Raw genomic sequence first — 27,774 nt, forward strand, 5'->3', positions numbered from 1 at the left:
TAAGACAGTAACTGGGCGATGTGTCGCACCAGAATTCTATTGGTCTAAAGCTGGCTGTTTGGGATTGATTTTGAATCAGAGGCCATTCTGTACCATGACACCCTATTGGTGTAAGTATTTGGACAGAGAATCTATAAATTTAGTCACTTTAAAACCCTCAGTTTTCTCTCTCTCTTACACACCATGGCCATGAAGAGAACACCACAATGGAAAACACAACTTTGCAGCCATATGGAGGCAGGCATTTGGTATGTCTTAAAGAAAGCTGACTAGAAATTATAACTTGACCAGAGACATTTGAGTAACTACAAGTCTGTGTACCACCTGAAACTACACATCTAATATTTATCAGGTTGTAAGGTTGCCAATGTTCGCACATACTTTCCTTCATTATTATTATTTTATAAATATTATTAATAATACATTATTAACACGTGTAACTTAACTCCTGCTTGTCCTTTTACTCTATGGGATTACCTGAGGTTATAGATGTAGAAGAGAAGGTGAGGAGAAGCTCTAAAGTACATTACCTTATAAACAGAGGTACCTGTAAGTCTATGGATGTGGAGCATTCTGATAAATGCTACACAATAAAGAATACAAAAGAGGAAAGTAGAGTAATATAGAACTCTATCAAGACAAAACAACTACAATCAACACACCCTGAGGGCAGTTTGGAGTCTCTGTATTTAAATCTTTCATGTCGACTTTTGTCAAAATTCAGGGGTAGAGGATGGTAACCAGCTGTAAACTGTAATAAAACTTGCTGTTATGTTTTAGTTCAACTCTCTTTAAAGTTAGCATCGTTGATTTGACCGAGATTTCCTGCTCGTGCATAAGTAGTGAAGAGCAAACAACCCCTCAAATGGCATCTACATCTGGCGAAAGACCAAAGCAAATGTGCAAAGCAAAATACACTGTGGACGACGTTTGGCGTATCATATCGCTGATTCAGACTCTAAATTGTCGGATTTTGATGTACGTGATCTGGGGATCAAAAACAAAAGTGAGGGGCCAGCATCAGCTGATCGTGGTGCTGAACATGTCCAGGTAGCTAATACACTTACGCCAATGTTCACCTGGGAGGACTGCTTCTTACGATGACAAGAGGTACAAACCAGATTGCGTCACACTGCGTCTGCTACTGCTGCATGAACACAGCCATGCAGCCGGCCCATCATGTAACCCTGCTGGTCATTGAGCTGCTGCTGCCAGAGTAGCCGAACGGGCACTGACAGCAACCATGGCATGCAGCAAAAGACATTTTATATTGATTTATGTATGAAACCATTGCATTGTGTGTTTTTCATCCATCCATCCATCCATTTTCCAACCCGCTGAATCCGAACACAGGGTCACGGGGGTCTGCTGGAGCCAATCCCAGCCAACACAGGGCACAAGGCAGGAAACAATCCCGGGCAGGGTGCCAACCCACCGCAGGTGTTTTTCAGAAAACTGGAAAAAATATTCAGCCCTCAAAGTGTTAAAAATGATACCTTAAAAAAAACAAAAAAGAAAAAAAGTAAGATGAAAGAAACCTTTAAGTTTCTTGTTGTCTTGAAAGATTCAGGGTGAATAGTGGAAAGATGATTGTTTTGAAGATAAAGGGATGTCAGAGACTTGCAATTATGAAGGTCTTCCTCTAAAATCTCCGTTATCTTGTTGTGGGACAAGTCTAAGGCTCGTAGTGATGAAAGATGCTGGAGACCTGTTACGAGAAAAACAGACAAATGCTAGTGTACAGCTCTCCGTACCTTACCGGCCAAAGGGCTTTAAAAAGTGTGATCTACAAAATGAAATGCATTTTTTAGTAAAAAATATGTTTAAATTCAGTATCTTAAATTTTGTTTATTACTGCATTTTCAAAAAAACTTTGAAATGGATCGCATCTTTTGCCATAGTAGCCCAGACACCAATTTACATGTCTGGGAAACTTTAACAGATTCAACAAACATATAATACAAATATTTACTTTTCATTATGCTTTTACTTATGGAATTATGCGTCATTGTGTGTCAAGCTGTCATGAAGTTAGAGTCCCATAGTATGTAAGTCCCAATAATGCCCACTAGTGGGGGCAATCCCGTCAAAAACCCCCGACTAGACACAAAAAGGGCCCCGTAGAATCTTTATAAAATTAAAGATTTATTTTTCACAAAAAATTCTCTGTAATGCTGTGAAGCTCCAAAGAGCACAAAAGGCATTAAGTAGATGCCTGAAACAATAAGGCAATCCAATGCAAACACCGTTTCAATGCAGAATCCGGGCCTGGACTCAAAAAAGGTGCAGAAGGTTGAAAATCCAGAAAACCTATAAATCACAGAATAACAGTAAACAGAAGTAAACTCACAATCTCCCTAGCATATTCACAATAAACCACCAGGGACTGTGGGGGACCCTCTGGGTTTATAGGTGGAGGACAGTTCCTGGCAGTGTACATCTTGGGGGATGACCACCCACAAGATACAGGGAACATCAGGAGACATTGAAAGACAAACAGAATCAGTAGTAGTCCAGCAGTCAGTCATTTGCTAACTCGCTTAGCAGGGGGTCTGCTGGAGCTTATCCCAGCTAGCATAGGATACAAGGCAGGAACCAGCCCTGGACAGGGCGCCAGTCCATTGCAGGACAAACACATACACACACACCAAACACTCACTAGGGCCAATTTAGTGTTGCCAATCCACCTAACCTGCATGTCTTTGGACTGTAGGAAGAAAATGGAGCACCCAGAGGACACACACACACACACACACACACAGACACACACACAGACATAGGGAGAACATGCAAACACCACACAGGGGCGACCTGTAACATGAACCCTGGTCTTCTTGCTGTGAGGCAGCAGCACTACCATTGTGCCACCCTACAATCAACAGCAAATAAACCTAATTAAAATGAACACATGAAAGAATCAAACGTGAACAAATACGACATAAAACAATGTAAACGCCAGCCAGGAAAGGATCCCTGGCTGAGACTTAACACATGCAGGCAGCCTCCTAAAGACATGTTGGCTGAGACAGCTAAACCTGCTTTGCTGACACCGATAATGTTCTTTAACATGATGATTTTAAAGCCATCATCAGGAAAATGGCAGTTATTTTCCATTATGATTAATTATCTGTTCTACCCATCAGATTGAAATCTAAATAATCAACACAGACCTCAGCATCCTTTGGAATGTATTTTGGAATGCATTACATTTTTCATTCCAACAAATGGTGCATCACAAACATCCATCCATCCATTTTCCAACCCGCTATATCCTAACACAGGGTTATGGGGGTCTGCTGGAGCCAATCCCAGCCAACGCAGGGCACAAGGCAGGAAACAAACGCCGGGCAGGGCGCCAACCCACCGCAGGACACACACAAACACACATACACCAAGCACAATTTAGAATCGTCAATCCACCTAACCTACATTTCTTTGGACTGTGGGAGGAAACCCACGCAGACATGGGGAGAACATGCAAACTCCATGCAGGGAGGACCTGGGAAGCGAACCCAGGTCTCCTAACTGTGAGGCAGCAGCACTACCCACTGCGCCACCGTGCTGCCCATCACAAACATTAGCACTGCTTTTACAAATACCATACCAAGTCAGAGACATACAAACACATAGACACAGACACTTTTCCTGTTATTAAGATGAATGAGAAAGGAAGCCCTAATTATTTGATGTTTTGTATGCATTTTATTTTTACAATTAGCATTTTACTTGTTATAATGTTAAAAGAACAAGGAAAATGTACCTCCCAATGAAAAACATTAGGAATGTTATTTTTTATGACTGAATTGTTGGCTACCTGTGACAGATTGGGCTAGTTCAACGTTGTACTGGTTAATGACTCGAATTTCCTTTCTTGGTTGTTTATTTGAAAGATTCTGGCAAGAAACCAAATTACTTGAGGCAGGGGGCTGTGCATAAGTTATTCCATTGCTGAATGGCCCAGGAAGGTGTGCTTGTCTGGAGCTACACATGGACAATAAAGAGAGAAACTTGGTAAGGCATGCTCTTTCTCTGCCATGTTGTATCCTGATGAAAGCAGACCAAATGATGACCTGAAGAAAGCAGGCAGCCTGGGTCTGTGCAGACGATGAGCTGACCAGGAAGAATCGAATGCAACTATAAGTTAGTGTCCCACCTGAAATTACACATCTAGCATTATCAGGCTGTATGGTCTTGGTTTAAAAGCCTCACTCTATTTGCTTGTATGGCACTAGTCATAATAAAATGTATCACCTATAACACTTCTGCCTGGTTTTTCACTCTGTCTAATTGCCTGGAGTTATAGATAAAGAAGGGAAGGGGGAGGAAGTGCTGAACTGAAGTAGTATATCTGAACATAGAGTGACAAGTGCATTGGATTTAAGGCATTTTGGCTAAGACTACACAATATAATGGAACCAGGGACGTCAGCGAGCCCCCAACCCCCAAACATGACACACCAAGAGGGTTCAAATAAAGGATAATTTATTCACCAATTCCCCCACCAGGTCACATAAGCACAAGCAATTTCTTACACAAACCACAATTCTGTCACTACCACCCTGCCCTCCTTCAGTCAAGTGTTGCTCTGTGTTCACTCAGCTCCGACTCCCCGGATAAGAGAGTGCTGACCCTTTTATTAAGGAGCTGGGAGTGCTTCTGGTGCCAGGGCCACTGCCTGATGGAAGTACTTCCAGGTCATACAGAAGTCCCACATTTTAGGGAGCTCATCTCTTTGCAGCGCCCCCTTGCGGCACCCATGGTCCCCAGCAGGGCTGTATTGCTGGACTACATCTCTCAGCATGCCCTGCTGGTTCCCAAATGGGCACTGATACGGAGGGTTGTTTCCATCTAGTGTTCTGGGAGAGTAATACATCCCCTGCAGTGTCTTCTGGTGGGCTGTCCATCCATCCACTCCAGCCATCACTTCCGGGCCTGGCTCCTTCCTTTCTCCTGGTTGGGATGCCTCTGGTCTGGGTAAGTTACCATCCCTTTCTCTGGCCGGGATGCCCGTCCAACCCCTGTGGCATTTACAACAACAAAGAATATAAAGGGGAAAACAAGGTCACCACATAACCCTCCACGACAAAATATAACTGTCCTTTCACAATCAGATGTCAGCTTCTGCTTTTGAATAAGAATTTTTTAAAACATATTTAAGTTATTTTCATATAGTGACTTGGATGTCCTGCCATAGCTAATTTTTTTTAACTTCCTCTGGCCATTTGGGTACAACTTTGCAGTGATTTGAGGATTTTCTACCTCTGGTGATTCAATTCTGACATTTGCAGCTCTTTTTTGTTGTGAAATGTTTTGAAACGTTTCTGCCACCATGTTTGAGCCCCTGTTGTTGGGGGTGTGTCCTTTGAGGTTATGACCTGCCAATCACATTGCGATGGTTTAAAAGTTCACCTGCAAGGTCACACCTGTATGTTTTTTCCTTTGTTAGGTGATCTGCTGGCTAACACCTTTGTTTTGATATTTTTGACTGTGATTCTCGTCTTGTGTTTTGGTTTTGGTTGCTGTATTTCTTGATCTCCTGGTATTTGAGCCGTTTCTGTATTTTCTTTATCTCTTGGTTACCTTAAAAAACCCTTTACAATTTCCTGCATAGCACAATAGTGACATCGTTTCTGACAGCCCTAGTTTGCTAAGGATTTACCCACTGTGTTGTAGTTTTGACAAAGCTCGGTCATGTTGGCAATCCATGTGACATACATATACTGGGGCGGCACGGTGGCACAGTGATAGTGCTGCTGCCTCGCAGTAAGGAGACCTGGGTTCGCTTCCCGGGTCCTCCCTGCGTGGAGTTTGCATGTTCTCCCCGTGTTTGTGTAATGGGCTATAAACCAGTGTTTTAAAGAAAAGGCAGAATTTCTGGAAAATTCTGCTACAGGTTAGCTGATGGCTATCTACAGGACACAAATATTTACCTGTCTTGCTAAAGAGTCACCTGCTTTGAATAGTCAGACTGCTTTGATTTAGTATCTTATCTACACACAATGTGTAGATACAGAACTGTCTGCTTCCTTGGAAAATTAATGAGTTCTGGGGACATTGGTTTCTAATCAAGTACTCAAAGTAAATGTGTTTACACTATTTGTTATACAGAGTAAATTGGTTTGCACCATTGTTTTCACTGATTACCATGTTCATCTATGCAGAAATTGAAGCATATATATATTTCTGGGAAAATGAGAATAAAGGAAGAAGAGAACAGAGAAGTATGGTCTGAGACTTGGGACTGCTGTCTGTTTCTTTTATCCTTTACACCATATTGCTGTGGCTACACCCTGTAGCAACAGTGACTTGTACCTGGCCCAGGTTCCCCTAGGCCTGAGGTCGGTAACATCTGCATGGGCTTCCTCCCACAGTCCAAAGACATGCAGGTTAGGTGCATTGGCGATCCTAAATTGTCCCTAGTGCATGCTTGGTGGGTGTGTGTGTGTCCTGCAGTGGGATGGCACCCTGCCCGGGAATTTGTTCCTGACTTGCACCCTGTGCTGGCAGGGATTGGCTCCAGCAGACCCCCATGACCCTGTGTTTGGATATAGCAGGTTGGAAAATGACTGACTGACTGATACATATATTGCATGTAACTTCCTGGGAATTCACATTTGTATCTGACTGCAGATTTGTTAACACTGTGTACATTCAGTTGAACACTAACAGAAAAAGATATAGCAGACAAGAAAACACTGCTGTCCAGTATGGGAGTGTTGGTTATTATGTATGTCAACAGGGGTTATCCTGTTCTAGATAAAACAGAACTTAATCACTAAGGACCACAAAAATTTTATAGAAGCAAAGTACATTGCATCCTTTAATTTGACTATTAGAAGGAGTTTGAATCCAGGAAAGCAGGCATGACATACACACTGACATGTAATAAATTAGTTTGTTAAATTTGTAGAGGATAGGATAGTAGATAGTTTCTAACTGTGCCATGAAATGTTTTACCTGGACTTCTGTTCTCTGTGGGGCTATGACAAGTAATTTTTGTATAACTCTCTTCATGGAGTACTGGATGATCATGGAACATGCTGTGTGTATTTGCGATTCCATAATGCATAACAGGGGTGAACAGGCCTCCAAATAACACAGGATTTCACTTGTCAGTCTCAGGAACAGGCCTCACCTTAGTCAGCCTGACCCTAATGAGAAAAGCGCAGGCTTTAAACCCAATGCAGCCACAAAATGGGACCCGGGCTTTTAAAAGTTCAAAATATTTTAAATTCACAAAAATGTCCTTTAAGGGAGAGGAAAGCCATACACCTCCAGCTTAAAGCATTAAAGGCAAAACAATGTTAATAATATTCAACAAATTTATTAAATAAAAGAACTAAAACAGGCAAAGCAAGGAGAAAAACAAAGCAAAAATGAAGCAAAAGAGGTTTGCATAAAAAGGCATTCCAATTATAGACCAGACTATAATTTAGAAATCGCAAACTCAAAAACAAATAAAAGATCCACAATAACCAGAAAAAAAAGGAAAAGTACTTACAGAAATGATGAATGTTGATCAGCAAAATTCACCAAAGCGAATATGCTGTGTGTGACTTTGTTTGCCAAATATTATCCTGAAAATTTGCTTTCTGGCCAGCTTTGACATAAAATACTTTTTCCCAGCACCTCATGAGCTGTGAAGAGCTTTCACATTTGCATAGTGGAAGGTCATTGCCAATCTGATTTGTGCATGTGTGATGTCACAGCCCAATGAATTCTCTAGTTGGATTTGCATGGATTTAAAAAAAATTAAGTATTTTCTTTTGAAGGGTACTTTAGCTGGCTGTAATGTGAATATTATGAATATAATATATATATTTAACACTGATGCCAGGCTGAAAGCATATGGAATTAGCCATGCACCACAGCTATGAGTCCAAACAAGCCTTTAAAGAGCTCTCCTATCCCCCTCCTGCAGTTCATTCAAACTCCTACATGGGGACTTCTCTTAGTATATTGTGAGCACAACTAGATATCATTTAGACATTATTGCTGGCACAAATTATTAATACAGGTGGGTTTTTCCTTCAAAAATAGCAACCCCTCCCAAATAAATTTTTTAAATCGCAAAAACAGTTAAAACATATCTCATCTGGGCAAAAAAAAAATTCAACCAATCGGACAGCACCAGCAAACATACCTAGTTTAAATGTTCTTTCACAATAATGCATCTGTGTAGTATGCAGAATTCCTGGTGAGAGAACTGACAGCAAGGGAAACCACGCTGGTATGGGCATTGCATGTGCAGCCAGGGGGCATCTGTACATCACAATGCACTGCATAATCTTTTTAAAGTGGCATTGGCGCTTTATTATTTTTATTCTCCATGCAGTTTCTTTAAATATTTTTTCTACTTTATGATCACCTATGAAACACAACCAAGGCAAGCACACTTTACTTATTCACTTCACAGTCAGTGGCCTCTGTGTAGGCTCGCTAAATGAACTTCACTATTCTGTGCACTGTACCTGGGATAATAAACATGTCCTTGAACTTGAATGAGTTAATGATTAAAACCGTCCATCCGTTTCTAAATCCACTTAATGCAATTTAGGGTCTCACACACACATTAACTACAGAACAATGACTACATCACTCAAGTGGATGGACTCATGGAGACATTAAAAACACATTTCAGAACTGTGGATGGAGCATGAAATGGCATTTATTAACATTTCATAAACCAGCATTCAGGATCAAGCATACCTCTCAAGAAGATGCATCCATTAGATAACAGCGCATGGTTACCTGTTTCCTCTGTGTGTCTGTCCAACAGTAGGTGATGATCATAATGTGGCGCATTAGCAACACCTAATTTTTAGGTGACTTTATTCCAGTTATTTGTATTAATGTTTAATTTAAGCATTATGTACGTTTTTCTGTTTGTACTGTATGTTGGTAAAGGGGAAGGGCCTTAGTCGTGTCTCGTGTTTTGTGGGTGGTCCAGCAAGGGGCTTGGCCACCTGCCCATCACCCCCAGGTATGGTTGTCCACCCTATTTAAGGGAGGGCCTCTCATATTTCCTGGTGGTTCATTGAATACGCTGCAGTGGAGAGTATTTTGGTGAGTTACTGTGCTATGCTTTGCTTTTTGCTTTCTGGATTTTCATCCCTGTGCTTTGTTTTTGACTTTGCTTCTTGGATTCTTAGAACTGTGCTTTCTGATTTTTTGAACCTCTGTTCCATCTTGACTTCAACTTCTGGATTTCATTTTGTGTCAACTGATATTTTTGAACCTCTGCTCTGTTTCGACCTCTGCGTTTGGATTCTGTATTGGGACTTCGCTGTGTCTGCCTTGCCTCTTCAGGCATCTCCTTGTGCTCTTCAGAGCTTTGTGCTTGCACAAGCCTTTAATTTTATCAAGATTCATCTCAGCCTTTTTGCTTCTAGTCGGGGTAGTTTGACGCTGTTTCCCCCCTCCAGTGGGCAAATTTGAATTGTTTTTGCAACTGTACTTTTTTGTACTCAGGGAATTTCCTGACAGCAGTGAAGAGGATATGTGAATTTTAAATGTCATACTCTTGTCTTTCTAACAGAAATCTGACTCCCCCTGTGGTAAAGCACATTTTGTGGTCTGTGGCAGTGGGCCAGTTTTTGTTAAAAAAAGTGTGCTCCGGCTCTGGGAGGGTGTAGGTGCAGGGAGCAGTGTGGTGGTGTCGATTGGGAGTCTCATGTAGATCTGCACAGTTTAGACAGTTTCCTCATTAGCGCCCACTCAAGTATAAAAAGAGCTTGAGCAGGAAAGGAAAACAATTGGAAAATGGAAAGAAAGAAAGAAAGAAAGAAAGAAAGAAAGAAAGAAAGAAAGAAAGAAAGAAAGAAAGAAAGAAAGAAAGAAAGAAAGAAAGAGATCAGGATTGAGGCAGAGCAGGTGCAACAGAGAGGGGTCAAGTAGTTGGGGCCCAAAATGAGTGAGCAGATGGCGTCCACAGGGTCACATTACCAATGAGTAGTGGGCTCCTGCTGAAGGCCGAGGGATGGCAGTGAGTGACACGAGTCAGATATAAGAGATGACTGCTTGTCGGTAGGTGAGAAGCAGAAAGGCTCAACATTGGTTTAAAAGTAGAAGTTCCTGACTGTGTTTTAGCCATCTAATTTTTGTTTGTATTTATTTATTGTGACTTTTAACCTCCACTAGAACACTTTTTTTATCTTGGGATTATTTACTGATTAATTTATAGTGGTAGTAGGGCGTTGAACTGTGTTAGCCATTATGGATACAATGAGAAGTCAAGCAAAATAACACCTTTTCTTGGCTAATTGTTCAGTTGTGTTCAGTTCAAGGTGTTATTTTGCTTGACTTCTCATTGATTAATTTATTGAAAGAGGACTGCACTGCACTTTATTTATTGTTAAATGTGCACATTTTGCACCAAGCCTTGCTTGTTATGTGTCCTCATTGCTCGGTCCATTGATGTCTTGGGTTCAAGCAGGTAATGCCATTTGCAGCTGACCTGGACATCTCCTCCAGTCTGGGTGAACCTAAAGATAGAGTATGACCGTCATAAAATGTTGGTTTCTCATTGTTGAGGTTTGAAGGTTTTCAGTCTCATTCACTGCTGTGGTCACGGTCCGAGGGGAGCATTCCTAGGGTGAGGTACCTGTGGCCACTCATACCCCTCACTGAGACCCTTTAGTCATTTGGAGCTTGTGCTTTGAGATGAATTTATTTTTAGTTTATTTTCATGAAGGAGTTGTGTTTCTGCACTTGTTTGGGGTATTGGAATACTTTTTGAGCCTTTCAGTATTTAAGGGTCATTGTTTTGTTTCCATTTGGAGTACTAGGGTGTTGTACCGTGTTAGCCATTTATGAATGTAGTGAAAAGCCAAGCAAAATGACACCTTTTATTGGCTAACTAAAAAGATTACAATATGCAAGCTTTCGAGGCAACTCAGGCCCCTTCTTTTAATTACATCTTGCTTGAAGAAGGGGCCTGAGTTGCCTCGAAAGCTTGCATATTGTAATCTTTTTAGTTAGCCAATAAAAGGTGTCATTTTGCTTGGCTTTTCTCTGTTTCCATTTGGTGTATTTTTGTTGTTAGCTGCTAAGACATCAGAACTGGAAATTGTGTCAAATTGTAGATTCACACTGTCGATAAGACGGTAATTTATTTATTTTTTTAGGTGGGGATCCCAGGAATGCACCCAGCCTTGGCCCGACTCACACACACTCCCTCACAGAGACAAGAAAGCAACCAGTAATAAAACAGAAATTAAAGAATTTATTAAACAATAACAAAAGAAATATAACTACAAATTAAAACGCCCACCCCAGTTCCCTTCTGGTGATTATACAATAAACTCAAACAAACCACAAACAAAACCACACACTATAAAGTCCATGGAAAATGGCAACTGATGAAATGCAATGATGGAGGTAGATAGTCCAGAGATCAGCACCTCCTGATCTCTGGATAGTCCTCCTGGTATTTCCTGATGAGATGAAGACAGGTGAATGGGATCAGGAGCGCTCCTTTGTTCACAAGATGACAACAAATCCTCAGACAATCCTCAGGTGCAGGAAGACACCAGACAGTCCATAGCCCAAAACAAGAGACGATCCAGAACAAAACAAGAGTCCACAGGTATCAGAACGGAAGGCAGACAGACAGGCAACTCCAGATACGAAACATAAAAGACTTCCCTACTTTTGTATCACTGACTCCCTTTAAAATGTCGCACAGGCCTCCTTGTACCCAGCATCCCCTGAACCCTCAGCAGATGACCAATCAGAGCCACTGCAGGGACTGAAGTTTCAATCCCCAGTAGCACCACAACAAAATGGTATTAGTATGTCACCACTGTTTAAGATGGCAGTGCGCCATCTGGATAAACCACAAAAAAGGTTGCTATGAAGTGTTTTTCAAGGATAAGTAGGCTTCTTTGACCTAACAAGTTCTTGGCCGTTTTTTTTTGGTGTGTATATTTGGCTTTGGTGTTTTGGTTTCGTAGCTCCATTTAGTTTTGATCTCAGCCTGTTTCTAGCTGTTCCTCTCTTCACCACAAGTAGTTTTTGCCCTGGTAGTACATGGTGGATTTAAGCAGTGAGAGCCAGTTGGGTCAATAATGTATCTGTGGACGGCCATTGCTGTCTGTTACAACAAGAATCATATCTGAAAGCTGATGCAAATCCAGACAGCATCACAAAAAGGCCACATCTGAGGCTGTGACTTGAATTTGGGTTTCAGAAACTGCTGTCATCTCTTTCTTTAATACAAGAATAGGTATCTGACATAAAGCTACACTCCTCTAGATGTAAGAAAGACAATTAATGTTGTGCTGCAGATTCCTTTCACATGAAACCTAAACGATTGCAGCTCCCTCAGTGGTCAATACAGCACTGCAGGTGCTAAAGCTTTCATCTTCATGTAGGACTCTGTTCTTTCCAAAGTAAAAATGTGTAATTGTTATCTGATGGCACAGCTAGGGCACCATTCAAGCTGTCACCTGCTTGAACAGCTCTTTTTGGTGTCTCCTAGTGACAGCTGTGTGTTTTGTAGCCATGAGGTCCCCATAACAACAGAATACAACTTGACTATCCCGTTCTTTCTTCGGCCACTGTCCAAGTCCAAGCACTTTTTAATTATCTCTTCAAATTTTAGGAGGAAAGACCCATGGGGACATCATCATGACACTGCCACCTGCTGTCAGCCTACAAAACTGCAAAATGTAATGATTGACTGGAACTACAGGGTCAAAATAGTGCCATTATTGTCATATGTGGATAGCACAGTGAAATTCTTACTTGAATTCAAAGACATGCAGGTTAGGTGGATTGGCAACACTGAATTGGCCATTGTGTATGCGTGTATATGTTTGTGTGCTCGTCCTGCGATGGACTGGCAAACTGTCCAGGGTTTGTTCCTGCCTTGTGCCTTATGCTGGCAAGGATAGGCGCCAGCACTCTCCTGTGACCATAGTTTGGTTTGGTAAATGATTTGACATGTGCTATTCAACATGATAAGACAATGCATTCAAAAATATTTTTGGGTGATGTGGTAGCTCAGTGCCTGACAACTCCATAAGTTTAAAGTGCAAATATTATCTGTCGCCCTAAGTCTTTATTTTTATACAGGACACAGACAGTTTTTGCGTTTATGTTGGGGTAAATGTTATAAAGTATAAAATGGTGAACTTCCACTTTATTACAGCTATGCTGCCACTGTAAAGAGTAAGGAAAATTAAAACATAAAATAATTTATATTGCTTGATTTGCTACACAAACAAGTGGGATTAAGAAAAGGGCAGACTGTTGGATTTTGAATGACCGTGTTTGGCCTTGCTGCTTTGAAGCTGCAGGTGAATGTTGTACCTCAGCACTCCAGTCCCCTGGTTTCACCTCCCATGTCCCAATGAAGCGCATTTTAACTTAAGTATGGCCTGTCGTTTGTGTGCATGAACATGCATGAGTGAGCGCGGCAATGGCCTGGTGCATCATCTGGGATCGTCTCCTGCTGTGTATCTCATGCTGCGATAGAGAAACAACTCAGTCTGCTTAAGCCCATGTCACATTAGATGATTTTCCACTGATTGTAAGTCGTGGGCTTCATTTACTTAATCCTAGCCAGTTGGTGGCATGCTCCTGTGAAGACGATCATCTAATGTGACATGCCTAATGGCTACGATAAAAATCAAACCTGTCTGATTTTATCATTGGTTGGAAGAGTTGTGTGGGCTCTTTGACTGTGAGAACTGAGAACCAATGAGCGTTCAGTTGGAAGAACAGTGCATAGAATGTAGTGATGAGGAATAGGGAGCACATGCGTTTTGAATCTCACAAATCTTGTTTATGCAGAGTTTCCCAGGTCCCTCCTCACTTGATCATCAGAGTCACACAATCTAGGAAGAGGAGGGGGTGTGGGGGTGCTGGAGACCACAGGTAAGATGTCATTGTAGGGAAAGGTCATGCAAGGCAGAGATGGCAGTTGGGATTCCATAACCTTCTCAGCCTAAACACAGGCGCTAGCAGTGTTGGGGTGAAGTTTGGCTTTGCACATTTTGTTTGTGAAATTCTTATAGCTTTTGCGAAAACAGACAGTTACACACCATATGGAGGCTTACACCCTCATGGGGTGCATGGATCCCATAGTTATTAGCACCCCATAGAGCTGGAGCATTCTGCAGTTGATATTCTGGGCAGTGGCAGGCGGGCAAGCTGCATCTCTACACTTGCGTTTCTGCCGTCAGTCGGGTGTCGGTATGCACTTCTGCTTCAGAGCTCTTGAGCTGCCATTTTTCTACTGTATGCCTTTTGTCTGCACATCTTCTCTCTTCTTTTTTCCTGGTAGCATCAGTTTTCCTCCAGTAAATCTAAAGACTCGTCCATTCACGTTGAGTAGGGATATGATGGACAGTGCAGTAATTATTAGTCCTAGGTAAAGCAAATCTTATTTATTGCGGTGACCTGAATGAGGAAATGGACATTAAGTTGATTTCTGAGATCACCGAGCCAGTCGAGTCACTGACAGGTTTGTGTTAATGTGTAACAAGAGACCATAATCTGAAATTACCATCAACTGCACGGGCCAGCTGAAGATCCTGTTCTTTCAGTATCAGACAAAGGTCAGCAGGCTACGCTTCCTTCCTTCTAGCCTTGCGCCTTATTTGTTCTACGGCATTCCACACAAGTCCCTACCTGAACACCTGCATCATGGCAACAGCCTTGAATGATGCCGACAAGCCATCTATCTAAAGAATTCCTTACTGGGCTGAATAAACAAACGCACTTATCCTTATGAAAACAAAGCATTACGCAAGCTGCCGGCCTTTTGCTTTCCTTGATCTCCTGCCTAGATACCAGTGCTTGGCAGAGCATTCAGGGTGACTTTTCTACGGCTGTAGTAGCCTTTCTTACATGTACAGTAGCTCATTAGGCCTGTGGGAGTCTTGGCACACAGAGCAGTGCAGACACCAGTCCAAAGCCAGATGTTGTTTTTGTGCAAGTAAACATACACAAATGTCAGGAAGGAATAACACAATACAGGCAAAATTAATGAGATGACTGTTTACTGCTGGAAAGTTTACCACTGCTGCTTTATGGCTACAGGAGACTTTTAGCCTGATTGATGCCAGTGTGACATATTAACATTCTACCTGTACATGTTCCCCATTCTGCTAGGCTTTAGTGGCACACTTGCCCTGTTAAGACAGAGGTGCAGACATCTAGCTGTGTCGAAACCCCTTACATTCCAAAATAAGGGGCTGAACTCTTTGTTCCAGGACCAGCCTGGACTTCATCTGATAACAAAGGTCTAAATCACAGCTAAAGTGGCCTCTTTGCCCCGATTCTTTCAGGCTGGGAAGAATGAAATAGACACCAAAGAACTATAATTCAATTGAAGACAACTTATGGACAAAAAAATGCGCCAATGAGAAGGTACTGACTTTGTAACTGGAAATCACTTTGATCCAATCCAGTGGCGGCTCATAGCTAAAATTAGTGGGGGTGCTGCTCCAGAAAATTTTTAGCCTTTGTTTTAAAATTGTGTAAAAGGAAACAAACATGTATAAAAAGAAAATTTATTCAGAAACTTGATAAAATCCTGAAAGAACAAAATCAAACATTTCTTACTTACTATATCCTAAATTGTTACAGTTCAAGCTTGATCTATTCATTTAAAAATGAAATCCATTCTTCTTGTTTTAATTTGCGCGAAAAGATCAATAATTTTCTCCTTGATCTCTGGATGACAACTGAGGAAATTTTTCTCCTTTGAAAGCAGGGGTTGGCACTGCGGGAGCGACACTGCTCTCTCTCCCTCACAGCCTCGCGTGCTGCTTCCTATGTGCGCATGCGCACAACAGCCAAACACCACGCCACTGGAACTGTGAAGCGCACAGTTCCATACAAAGATTTTTGTATCTTTTTCATAAACTGGGGGATGGCTGCTGACATTAAGCTTAAGGATTATATATTGTATAAGTATAAAGAAAGAATTAAAGAAAAAAGGACTCATTATATTAAATGGTATCGATAATATCAAGTAGAAATAGGGGGTGCTGCAGTTCCACAGTGCCTATACGCGAGCCGCCACTGATCCAATCACAAGAGTTCCTTCTAAAAACTAGCTGTACTCACATTCTAGGGGTACACTCACTGAACTCTCAGGGGACCCTCCTGAGTACGCTCCCCAAAAAGACTGCTCTCTGAAACGAAAAAGCTGATGAGCCGCTCCCTCCTTTTGGGAGCTAAAAGCTAATAGTCTTGTGTCTTTGTAGACTGGAAAGCGGAGATCTAGTCTGCTAAGCAATGTGCCAGTCTGAAAGGCAGCGAAGCAGCCATTGCTTCAAGAAGGGAACTTCAGCCTCTAAACTCTTGTGCCAGAGAGAGTAATACTTTTACCTATGAAGTTGCAGATGACACAGCAAAAAGGTAACTGAGGAAATCACAGCACGTCACAGACAATGCACCACGTCACAAAGAGAAAGGGTTCACGCCAATGCAAGAAGAATCCTCCACTTTAACCAAGCAACAACTCTGCACAACATTGAACAAGTTTAAGGCCTTTGTATTGTAAAACTATTTATCTCTACCAAGATAAATTATAAACAATAAACAGTCAGCCTCTTCTATGTTATACGTTTGTCTGTCTAGTCTGCCTGTGTCCTGTCTTATATGTCAGCATATATATGCAGTTATCATATTTTTGTAGTCTTTGTGTTTACCAATAAATGGTATTATGATGTGGGCTTCAGTTATCTTGATATAAGTCTAAAGGCCGGAGACTGCCGTTACAACAGAGAAAAGTAAAGTAAATAAAGTAGGAGTCTTGCTGAATTATTTAATCAATTACCAACATTGCCGAAGGCAAAGCTGATAATTCATGAACCAAGTTAAACCTCTTACCATTTCCTACAGTGTGTACAGTAAGTGTTGCCATTCAATGAGTGCAAAATAGCCCAGCATTAGTGTACTTTATGGTGGATTGGAAACCCATGCAGGGTCGAGTCCTGCAGCTGATTCAGATGGAATACACACAGCTGGCTTGAACTGGGAAACCAGATGATGGACTGCTGCCTGCACTGACAAAGTTCAGGCTCGTGTCTGCTCAGTCCAAACCTTTGTCTTGTATTATAACTCCATCGCTTGTCAGCTGAATCATTAGCTTAACACTGCACTCTAATGGCTATACAGCTCATTGTGCACACAGATTCCTGAAAAGCAGACAGATATGAAAGCTAAGTTTTGAACATAGCAGCTGGTTTTTCCACAGAATGTTTAGAAATGGAAAACACACAAAGGTGAAAAGCAGATGGACAGGTGTGTGGAATGAAGCAGGTAACTGTCTACAAACCCAAGGAAGAAATTTGACAAAGCGTGAACTGTTGTAAACCTAATACCTTCTGTTGACTGTGCACCCACCAGGAAGGTTAACAGACATGATAAGGTTCAAATCATTGATACAGATCATTCTGCTGTGCAGAAAGAATGCAAAAGGGACTGGGAGAATCAGCACCTGTCAAAATCTAATTATTCTCAATAATTCTTTTGCCAAATCACAAACCAAAATCACTCAGTTCATGGCAATTTTTCTTTAAACAGAAGAATCAAGAAAAGCTTCGGTACATCTAACGTACACTGTCATTATCCTAATCTTGGATGACCCAGAATGACCATAGTGACCATTTGCGCTGTAATAAAATTGATGTCACACAAAGCATGTATTAATTCCATAGTAATGTGATGGAAACCGTATTACAAAATGGAGGCACCCATGATAACTAAGATGGCATTGAAAAAAGACGCATATAATTTGAAGCTACCTGAACACAGCCTTGCCTCAAAAAAGTAACACTGAAAAATTAATTCAGCAAACCCCAAAACCATAGTAACTGCTTTCATATCCTAGAAAAGGAAATAAAAGTTAAAAACAAATCATGATCATAACACACATTTATATAAAAGACAGAGCAAGTTCTGAACGTAGTACACTATATTCCACTTTATTGCTCTGGAATAAAACAGAACACGAGTGACGTGTCTTTCACCAGAAGAGAGGCCTGGCTCTGTGAACATTCTCCTTTCTTCCTGCACGTGTGCCTTCTCAGTTGCTCTGACTCCAACCAGGAGTTTTACTGCAGTGAAACCAAGTGGAAAGCAATGTGGCGTAGTAGGTAGGACTTAGCACTTTAATCCACATGGCTGCTGTTTCAGTCTCCACCCCTGACTTAAATTTCTTAATCTGCCTGTGCTTCATCTGTTCATCAACTTTCAACTTCATCCTCCAAAAGAGCTTTTACCACATCCTGGGGGAGGCTGGGGACATAGAGTCAGAATAGGCCTTGTTCAACGCCTCCATTGTTGAAGCAGCTGCAAAGAACCTGAATGCCATAGGTGCTTCTCGAAACCATCCTTCATTAAGCCTGCAGCTCCAGTCCAATCCCCAGCATTTACCTCCACCACCACTCTCTTGCCACAACTGGTTTTTGCTGTTAATATTATTATGCCATCCACCTCAGTTCATGCAGTCACATCCAACCAGCCAGTCATTTTGTTTCATGTAGATACCATTAAGGACTCTAAACTCTCGGGGTTGCAATACAATTGAAGCATTCAGAGAGATGTCAAGAGCAGGTAGAAGTTCAGCCAGAGCATGGATGCAATGATGGAGACCGCCAGTACCACTGATGTAGTGATGGATGTGGTGATCCTATTAATGGTGCACTGGAACTTCAGTAAATGGCTGGTGGAACCCTAGAATTTCTGAAGTGAGCCGACAGTGTGATGTTGTTTTTAGTCATGCCAACTAGATCAAATGTTGTGTTCAACCCAAGAGCATCGAAGGACTGGATTGGGAGGAAAAGAACCCACCTCCGTACTTACATCTGGTGGCCAAGCACCATCCTTCTCCACTATGAATGTCCAGTAACTGAAAACTTTAAGAGCTGCTGCGGATGACGTTGATTACAAAAGTCCCGCCACATCCTTCTCTTCCAGTTTTATTGGTACAGTGCATACAAACTACAAACTACGAATCCCACAAGCCCCTCCGCATCAGTGCAAACCTGTTTAAAGACACAGACCCGAATTTACAAACAGAAATCGGTGCACCCAGTGTTGTCATTCACATTTAACAATCACTCAACGAGACATACTTACATAGAAACAAAAACCCCCTAAATGGCCCCGCTACAACATAAGGGGTAGCTTGGTGGCACACTGAGTAAAGCTTCTGTCTCATGGATCCAGTGTCCTGAATTTGAATCCTGCGCCTGCATGTTGTCTGTGTGGAATGTAAATGACGCTTGTGTTCCCTGAGGGGTTTGAAGATTTCAGTGAGCCAGTTGTTCAAAGAAAGCCGGGGGCATCAATGTTGGGCCAATCACCAATCAGGGGACAAAGTAACAGTTGGGCAGTGAAATTGTTCAGTCAATTCAAGATTGTTTTGACTACACCACTCAACTCTAAGAAGTGAATGAGCAAGAAAGTATTATGTCATAACTTTATGTGGATGCTTGAAGATTCCATTTATATTGCTTCTTTTTTTGCATTCTTATTTTTATTGTTCATTTTTTGTAGTTATGTATTTTATTGACATATTTGATATACATATTTTATTTTATTTATATTTTATTAAAATATTTGCTTTTCATGTGGGCATTGCCATTTTGTGCCTTATTTTCTATGCTGACACTCATGTTACTGTTAACAATGATACCTATTGCTAGTCACATAATCAGTTGACTGTTATGGGAGATCAATGAAGGAGAGTGTGCCCTGGGGGACTTGTAAGACTAAGAGATGAAAACACTGAAGAGGAATTGGAAAAATCTTGGTCAAGAGCCAAGGAAGAGGCCCATACATTGAAGAAACACAGAACAAATGACTGTCTAATCCAGTTTAAAACAAAGGCCTAGCAAAACATTCTTCATACAATCACACTTTAGCTTCATCTCATACTAAAGTGAGTGAAAGATTAGAGTGTGAGTAAGTTAATCCATTGCCAGGATGTCAAGAGTAATGTCCAGATGGTAATGTGTTACCATCTTAATGCTAAAAGATTGTGTGATGACATCCTGAACTGGACATTATCACCACCGACAATATGACCAGCCACAACCATCAAGAACAAGAACAAAACAATGGGGTTCTACAAACAGCTTTCACAAAATGACAATGTTGTTACCATCATGTCATCACAAATTATGAGCAATAAGAAAAATTTTCTGGGAGGTTCAAAAATGAATAAACAGACTGCATGGGTGGCATATTGTGTAACATCATTTTACCAATGCTATTTAAGACGGGGTGTGCTACATAAATAATAAACCAATTGGCGACTTTGACTTCTGGCTTTTCAAGTTCAAGTGCTAATTTATTGTCATGTGTACCCAGTGCATAAAGGAGACAATGCCATGAAATTCTTACTTGCATATCTCCGCAGAACAATAACAATAATACAATGCCAACATAGACACAGAATAAAGTATACACAACATGCAACAAATCCTCCTCAATAAAAGAATAAGTGTTTGTGTGTCCATCTGGTTACTATATCTCTGTCATTCCAACAGATGGTGCATCACAAACTTTTGTAGTAATAAAATGCGTTGCTTTTGTCATTCCAATAGATGGTGTGTCACAAATATTATTAGCACTGCTTTTTAAGAACACATAGCAAATGGCATATAACAGAGACATGTGCATTGCATTTGTCAATTCAACAGATGGCGCAACACAAACATTTTTAGTAAGAAAACGCATTTGTCACTCTAATAGATGGCACATGACAACCAATAACACTGCTTTGCTGAATTCCTTGCCAAATAGCATATAACAGAGATATGTGCATTGCATTTATCATTTCCAAAAGATGGTGCATCATAAACATTTGTAGGAGAGCATGTTTGTGATGCACCATCTGTTGGGATGACAACTGCAATACATTTTATTACAACAAATGTTTGTGATATTCCATGTGTTGAAATGGCAAATACAATGAATTTCATTCCTACATGCATTACAATATAGATGATGCACTGCAAACGCTATGACTGAAGTTTACATTAATTTCTTAGATTTCAACCAATCTTAGGTAAGTAGCACAGCTACTATATTGTATTTAACTGTATTTATGCCACAAGCTATGCTAAATTCCTTTATAAATCTAAAAACAACTTAAAACTATGGGTTGTGTATGAGCTTCTAGCCACTCCCCATCACCACCTGACAGTAACCATATATGCCATAAAGATACCTTTTTTAAATTTAAATGTTATGGTCAAGGCAGGCCTGCAAAACAGAAGCCAATCCTGGATGAGCAACAAGTCCATCTCAGGGCGCACTCCCTCATGCCAGACAGCTTCTAGGTGTCAGGTACAGTAACTGGGACGTGGAAGAACACCGGAAAACCCAAGGGAGTCCCACCTAGACATGAGGAGGACACAGAAAATGACTGGTCTGGGATTTGATCCCAGGTACTTGGTGATAAATGAGGCAGCAGCATCAGTAAACTCTTGCAACCATACAATAAGTCTGGGGGGTCTCATCCAGTTTTCACTATAATAGCATTTCTATGTACCCTCAAAAGGTGCTTTTTGGTAAATAGATAGATAGATAGATAGATAGATAGATAGATAGATAGATAGATAGATAGATAGATAGATAGTGTGAAGGACAGCCAGGTCCCATGCCCGGCAGGGACGCCCCTGCTGCATCTGTTCCGGGGGAGCCACCATGGGCAGCTCAATACCTCCCCCGGGACGCTTGGTGGCAGCCTCCCTGGTGGACGATGATTCCCCAACCTGGCGCAGGGCTCCATGGGAGATGGAGTCCTCCACAGCCTGGTTGGGGGCTCGGATGGCCGCTAGGGGGAGCTGCATGACGTCTGCAGCCCAGCTGGTCGACTCGTCAGCCCCACCCGGAAGTTCAATTAGGACCAGGTAATCAAGCACCTGGAACGCTTCCAGGTGGGGTATAAAAAAGGCCAGCCACCACCACTCGGGAGAGCCAGAGTCGGGAGGAGGAGGAGGAGGAGGACTAAGCCTGAGGAGGAGTGGTGGTAAAGAAAGGAAGAGAAGAGAAGAGAAGAGTGTTGTGGTTTGTGAGTGTTTTGGGACTGTGTTGGGCCTGTGGGACACGGGGAATGCGTGCCCCACGGCTGAAGAAAAATAAAGGAGTGTGCTTTATTTAAGTACGTGCCTCTGTCTGAGTCTGTGCCGGGTCGGGCGCAATATAGCGCCATATTACAATAGATAGATAGATAGATAGATAGATAGAACTTTATTTGCCATGGGAAAATTTGCCTTTTGACATAAGCTCTTTAAATAAATAAATAAACACACACATACACTTCTGCTGAATGATTTGTTGACTAAAAGTACTCAGTGTTTGTGTGTCAGAAAGAGGATGTGCAGCATTGTTCATAATGGCACTCAATTTTGTTTTAATTCTCTCCTCCAGGTGGTCCATAGTGCTTCAAAGTAAGCTGATGTCACATTAAGCCAATGTCACTTTACACAACTTCTAGTTATGGGAGTTGTCAAACTAGCCAACAGCAGTCGCTGATCTCATCACTCAATTAAAAAGCAGTGGCTATGTCACATTTAATAATCTGTGATCATGACTGTGCTTTCCCCTTTTTTGTGACAGCCAATGGCATGCTGCCTGATGGAGCCCAGTGCTGTACTGGCACCGTGTGAAGAGTGAACAGGTGCGAAAAGTTCAGCAGGAATTTCAGCCATTTTTTTCTTTTTTACATTTTGTTTATTCATTAGGCAGATGAGATTCTCTTCTGTTTGTAAAGTCCAAAACCTTCACGTTTCCTATTCCCCGTTGCTACATTAAAATGCACTAGATGAGCATTCATTGGTTGTCAGCCTTCATTCACACACACAGCCTTGTCCCTCTGGCTAAAGAGATTTTATCAGTGTGAGTCAATGACTAGTTAGAGTGAGGTGTTGGGTATGTCATATTAGGTGACTGCTTCATGGGTGCATGCTGCTGACTGTTTCTATCTCACTAACATTATTTAAATGAAGGCTACCACTGATAATCGCCAGAAAAGCTGTCCAATGTGACATGAGTCCACCCTTTTAATTAGCTTGTTGATTTCGGTGGTCTTCTTGTGAAGTGATGTTACCAGCCCTGAACACCACAGCATAGAAAATCACACTGTCCAACACAGAGTTGTAAAATATGTAAAGGATGCCACTTCCCATATTAAAGGAACGCAGTCACCTATGGAAAAAGAGCTTGCTTTGCCCTTTCTTAAATAGTTCCTCTGTGTTCTGAGACCAGCCTAACCTGTCATTAATGTGGACCCCTTAGTACTTGTAGGAGTGGATCCGCCCTCTGAATATTACAAAACAATATCCAAATGAATGAGTAACCCAGGGTGCACTGTTAATCATCAACATGTCTTTTCCAAGCAGTTGCACCTCTCACAGTGGGCACTTCACAAAGCCGTCAGTGTTGAAGTGTGCGCTTTGTTTCACATGATCTGCAACTGGCCGAGTGCTGCTTTGCAGATTTAGATAAAATCGTACTGGTCATTTTTTAACAGGCTCCTTGTTAGACCTGCTTTATGCCTGTTAGTGTTCTAAGATAACTTTGCTTTTATAGGTTTATAGGGTCACATGCACCGAGTTCAGTGAAAGTCTTACTTGTATGTACTAATCAACATGTGACATGTCACCACCCTCAAGAACCCTGACTTGCGAGTCCTTATATACCCCATTGTGACTGAACTCCGTCTTTATGTCAGTTCATCTCTCAATATGTCATGCAGCAATGGTTCAAACAAAGGTGGTGGACACCAAAAGATGGATTTAGTGAGTCACAACTCCATAACAGGAGGAATTAGAAAGACCCCCTTAAAAATGAGTCATGAATAATTCAAGCTGCCTTCAGAACTGTATGAAAGTGATAAGAGAAAATAAAAAACAATCAAAGTTGGTTAACTACTCAGAATTAATATTATCAATCCATGTGTCTACCCACACATTTCACTGGCAGCATCGGGAACACAACAGAAAGCAGTTCTGAACAGCAGGACTCCCTCTAGGCAAACACCCACATTCAGAGGCAGGTTTGTGAGGGTCAACCCCAGCAGCAGTGGGTGCAAGACTTGAAGTGGCAACAGTCCATGGCTGGGCCCTACTCGCTCACACTGGACAAAGCATCAGTGTTATTTAGAAATGGGATGTCTGTATTCAAGGAAAAAGCATAAGTGAAATGTCCAGCGTAGCAGAAACATGTCTTACCTTTAGGAAGATTTCTAAGCATGTTATCTCTGACTGACAAAATTTCAACATCTGGAGCACAGTTCCTCCCAACGTCTATCCTGAAATCTCCCCTTTGCTCTTCTTCATGGACTTCATGCCACCAGCACAGAAACAGATGGCTGATCTTGCTATGCCCAAGTTGGAGATCTCTTGCTTTCCATGTTTCCCCTTCTCTAGCAGGAAGAAAGACTGAGGCGAAATGATTGTATGTGAGGTCCAGAGTTCTCACCCAGCAGGGTACAGTCTTGGGTAGTGAGGACAGTCCTGACGATGAACAATTCATGAATGAGAGTCCATCACAAGCACATGCCAGCTCACAGGGTGCTTCGGCCGGGTCTCGCCAGGGTTTGGAGTCACAAGGAAGAACACAAATAAGGGAGAAGATGGCAACAAAGATCTTTACCTTTGGATTGGCCATGGTGCACAATGCCTGAAGGAGAAAATAAAACACCACATAAGGGCACTATATTGGAGCAGACGTGAGCACACCACATTCGCTTGTTAAATGATCTTTAGTTTTTAAATGTAGTTTTAATTACTTCCATAGAGCCTTGTATTGGTGTGCTCAGTGAAGTCCTTGAAAATAAATAAATTTAAAGAAAATATTACCTGAGGCATTATACTGTACTGTACTGTGCCACAGGTACATGACGTCCTGGGATATAAACACCATATGGTTGAAAGAACCTGTCAAATTCTAATAATAATCTGCTAAATAAATATACATTTAAAATCAGGAAATAGATAGGAACACACACACACATACAGACATACAAAAGAAACAAATGGAGACGCATATAGTCGACGCCACTTAAGTGCATGTCTGTTAAGCGCACACTCCGCTTAGCTGCACGTGACTTGCTCTGTCCCTATTTGTATAAAGTCAAGTAAATAGACAATAACTTCAGATAAGCGCACAATCTGCTTAAGTGCACATACATTATTGAACCCATTGCTATTCTCTCCAGCCAAATTCCCTCCGGTTAACTGCATGGTCTCCTCATATCCACTAGTCAAACAACGATATTGATTGACACGCTCAAATGACGTAATCGATGATGTAAGTAGCCCGGCTCTTGTGACTGGCTGAAGGCGGATCGTTCAGGTGCTGATGTCCAATCCCGCTACTGTACTGAGTGAGTTACTAGGTGTACACTGTAGTCAGTTTAGCTGCGTGTTCTTATGTAGATGTAAATGTCTCAGAACTGCCAACGCGTTAAACAAAAGTCTGTTAGCAACGAATGACATAATGGATTAGCCTGATAACTCAACTGTGATAAGTTAGCTGTCATGACTTTTGACTATGGTGGTGTGTAAAAATCGTTGTCTCTGGCTGAACGTGTCGATGTCTTAAACAGACTTGACAACAAGGAGTCAGGAAGATCCCTTACCTGGATAGGAGTCCCTGAGGGAACATAAAGGCACCCCGATCGGACGTAACACCTTCCTTGGCCATGAAAGAAGAGGACAAGGTTGGGCTGTCCCTGGACCATGCTCATTCTCCCAGGTGCTAGATGGCAGCAGCCCTCCCAATCGGTGCCAGTTCAGGAACCAGCAGGGAATGCCGGTAGTTGTAGCTCAACAAAAATATTCCAAAATATTGGAATTCTCTATGATCTGGAAGTGCTTCCATCGGGCAGGAGCCCTGGCACCAGAAATACTCCCAGGTCCTTAATAAAAGGGACCTCATTCCCTTATCCAGGTGAGTCGGAGCTGGGAGGGTGTGGAGCAACACTCGACTGGAGGAGGGCAGTGCAGTGGTGAGGTGATTGTGGTTTGTGGAAAGAAATAACAAGTGCTTATGCTGGATAGACCATGGATAGATGTCCTTAGAAGGCTGGCGTCCTTCAACATCTGCATTAAGATGCTGCAGATGTTCTATCAGACAGTTGTGGCGAGCGCCCTCTTCTACACGATGGTGTGCTGGGGAGGCAGCATTAAGAAGAAAAACGCCTCACGCCTGGACAAACTGGTGAGGAAGGCAGGCTCTATTGTTGGCATGGAGCTGGACAGTTTAACATCTGTGGCAGAGCGACGGGCGCTCAGCAGGCTCCTATCAATTATGGAGAATCCACTGCATCCACTTAATAGTATCATCTCCAGACAGAGGAGCAGCTTCAGTGACAGACTGCTGTCACTGTCCTGCTTCACTGACAGACTGAGGAGATCGTTCCTCCCCCAAACTATGCGACTCTTCAATTCCACCCGGGGGGGGGTAAACGTTAACATTTAACATTATACAAAGTTATTGTCTGTTTTTCACCTGCATTATTATCAATCTTTAATTTGATATTATTTATTGTATCAGTATGCTGCTGCTGGATAATGTGAATTTCCCATTGGGATTAATAAAGTATCTATCTATCTATCTATCTATCTATCTATCTATCTATCTATCTATCTATCTATCTATCTATCTATCTATCTATCTATCTATCTATCTATCTATCTATCTATCTATCTATCTATCTATCTATCTATCTATCTATCTATCTATCTATCTAAACCTGCACTGTCCCAGTAAAGATCAACAGATCTTTGAGGCTATTTTATGAGTAAAGAGTCCACAGCTAGATGCAGTCTAAATGGGATGCCAATCCATCAGTCAAACAAACTTGTATAGGACACTTCAGTGACAACGGTCAGCCTCGCTGCATGTCTTTAGACTGTGGGAGTCTTTATACAAGGAAGAACACAAGGAGCTCACAGGAGATGTACACAGCTAAGAGCTAAACCAGCAGAACAAGCCAATTTACCATTGTGCCACCTTTGTGCAGAATGATATTTCATAATAAAAAAGTTGAAGTTTATGGGAAGCAGACTGCATATAGCAGGGCTATAGTGAAGCAAGAACAGAATACAGATGGCTACATAAGTAAAGGGTCATGCTAAGTCCACATAACAGTTTAATGAGAGTAACCGGCAGCCCTTGAAACAGCACTCTGCATGGATGAAGGGCAACTCCAACTCAGTAAGAATTACACAAAATCAGACACATTTTTTGCTGTTTAAGTTGCCTTTCAACCAGATGACAACTTCTGTAAAATTTAGAGAAAAAATGTCAGCCTTTTACACTTGCTTTGCATTATGTTTGCTGCATTAAAATCTAAATTATTTTGCCAATAAAAGATTCTTTCAACTTCTTACCACAAAGATGCCGGTTTCCTTGTTGAATTCTCCACAGACGTTTCAGGCAACTCTTGTGAAGGAACAGGAGGCAGTTCCTGAAAAGCTCCTTCTCAAGTGTAAACCGTAACTGTGGACCAAAGTCTACATATCACAGCACACGCTTTGGGCCCTGTAAAATGGTTCACATGATTGGGTTAATACATTACTAAATGCTTTCACTTTGACAAAATATTGTTAAAAACAGCTCTGCTATTAACAGGAGAAATATGTTCAAATACTGGACTGGAAAAGCATGCCCAGTCTGCTGGGAGGGCCTTCAGTAACACCGAGTAGAGGTCAGTGAAGCAGAATGACAAAGATGAAATCGAAAATCTGAGGGCTGTGGCAGACAAAGGATACAGTAGATCAAGTGTGCTTT

The 27,774-nt window shown here is 41.7% G+C and overlaps 1 protein-coding gene across 1 annotated transcript in view; it reads right to left on the bottom strand.

Annotated features, from left to right (window-relative positions):
* The window catches only part of LOC127528013 (uncharacterized), a 45,751-nt gene extending 18,243 nt beyond the window's left edge, over positions 1–27,508 (bottom strand). The window contains exons 1-3 of the mRNA XM_051928559.1: positions 27,375–27,508; positions 24,207–24,657; positions 1,539–1,708 (exon numbers count right to left, since the gene is read on the bottom strand). Coding sequence (XP_051784519.1) covers positions 1,539–1,708; positions 24,207–24,645 — 609 coding nt within the window. The 5' untranslated portion in view covers positions 24,646–24,657; positions 27,375–27,508. The remainder of the gene's footprint in view (positions 1–1,538; positions 1,709–24,206; positions 24,658–27,374) is intronic.
* Between the last annotated feature and the right edge of the window lie 266 nt (positions 27,509–27,774).

Source organism: Erpetoichthys calabaricus, chromosome 5 (genome assembly GCF_900747795.2).
Source record: "Erpetoichthys calabaricus chromosome 5, fErpCal1.3, whole genome shotgun sequence".
NCBI classification, from domain to species: domain Eukaryota; kingdom Metazoa; phylum Chordata; class Cladistia; order Polypteriformes; family Polypteridae; genus Erpetoichthys; species Erpetoichthys calabaricus.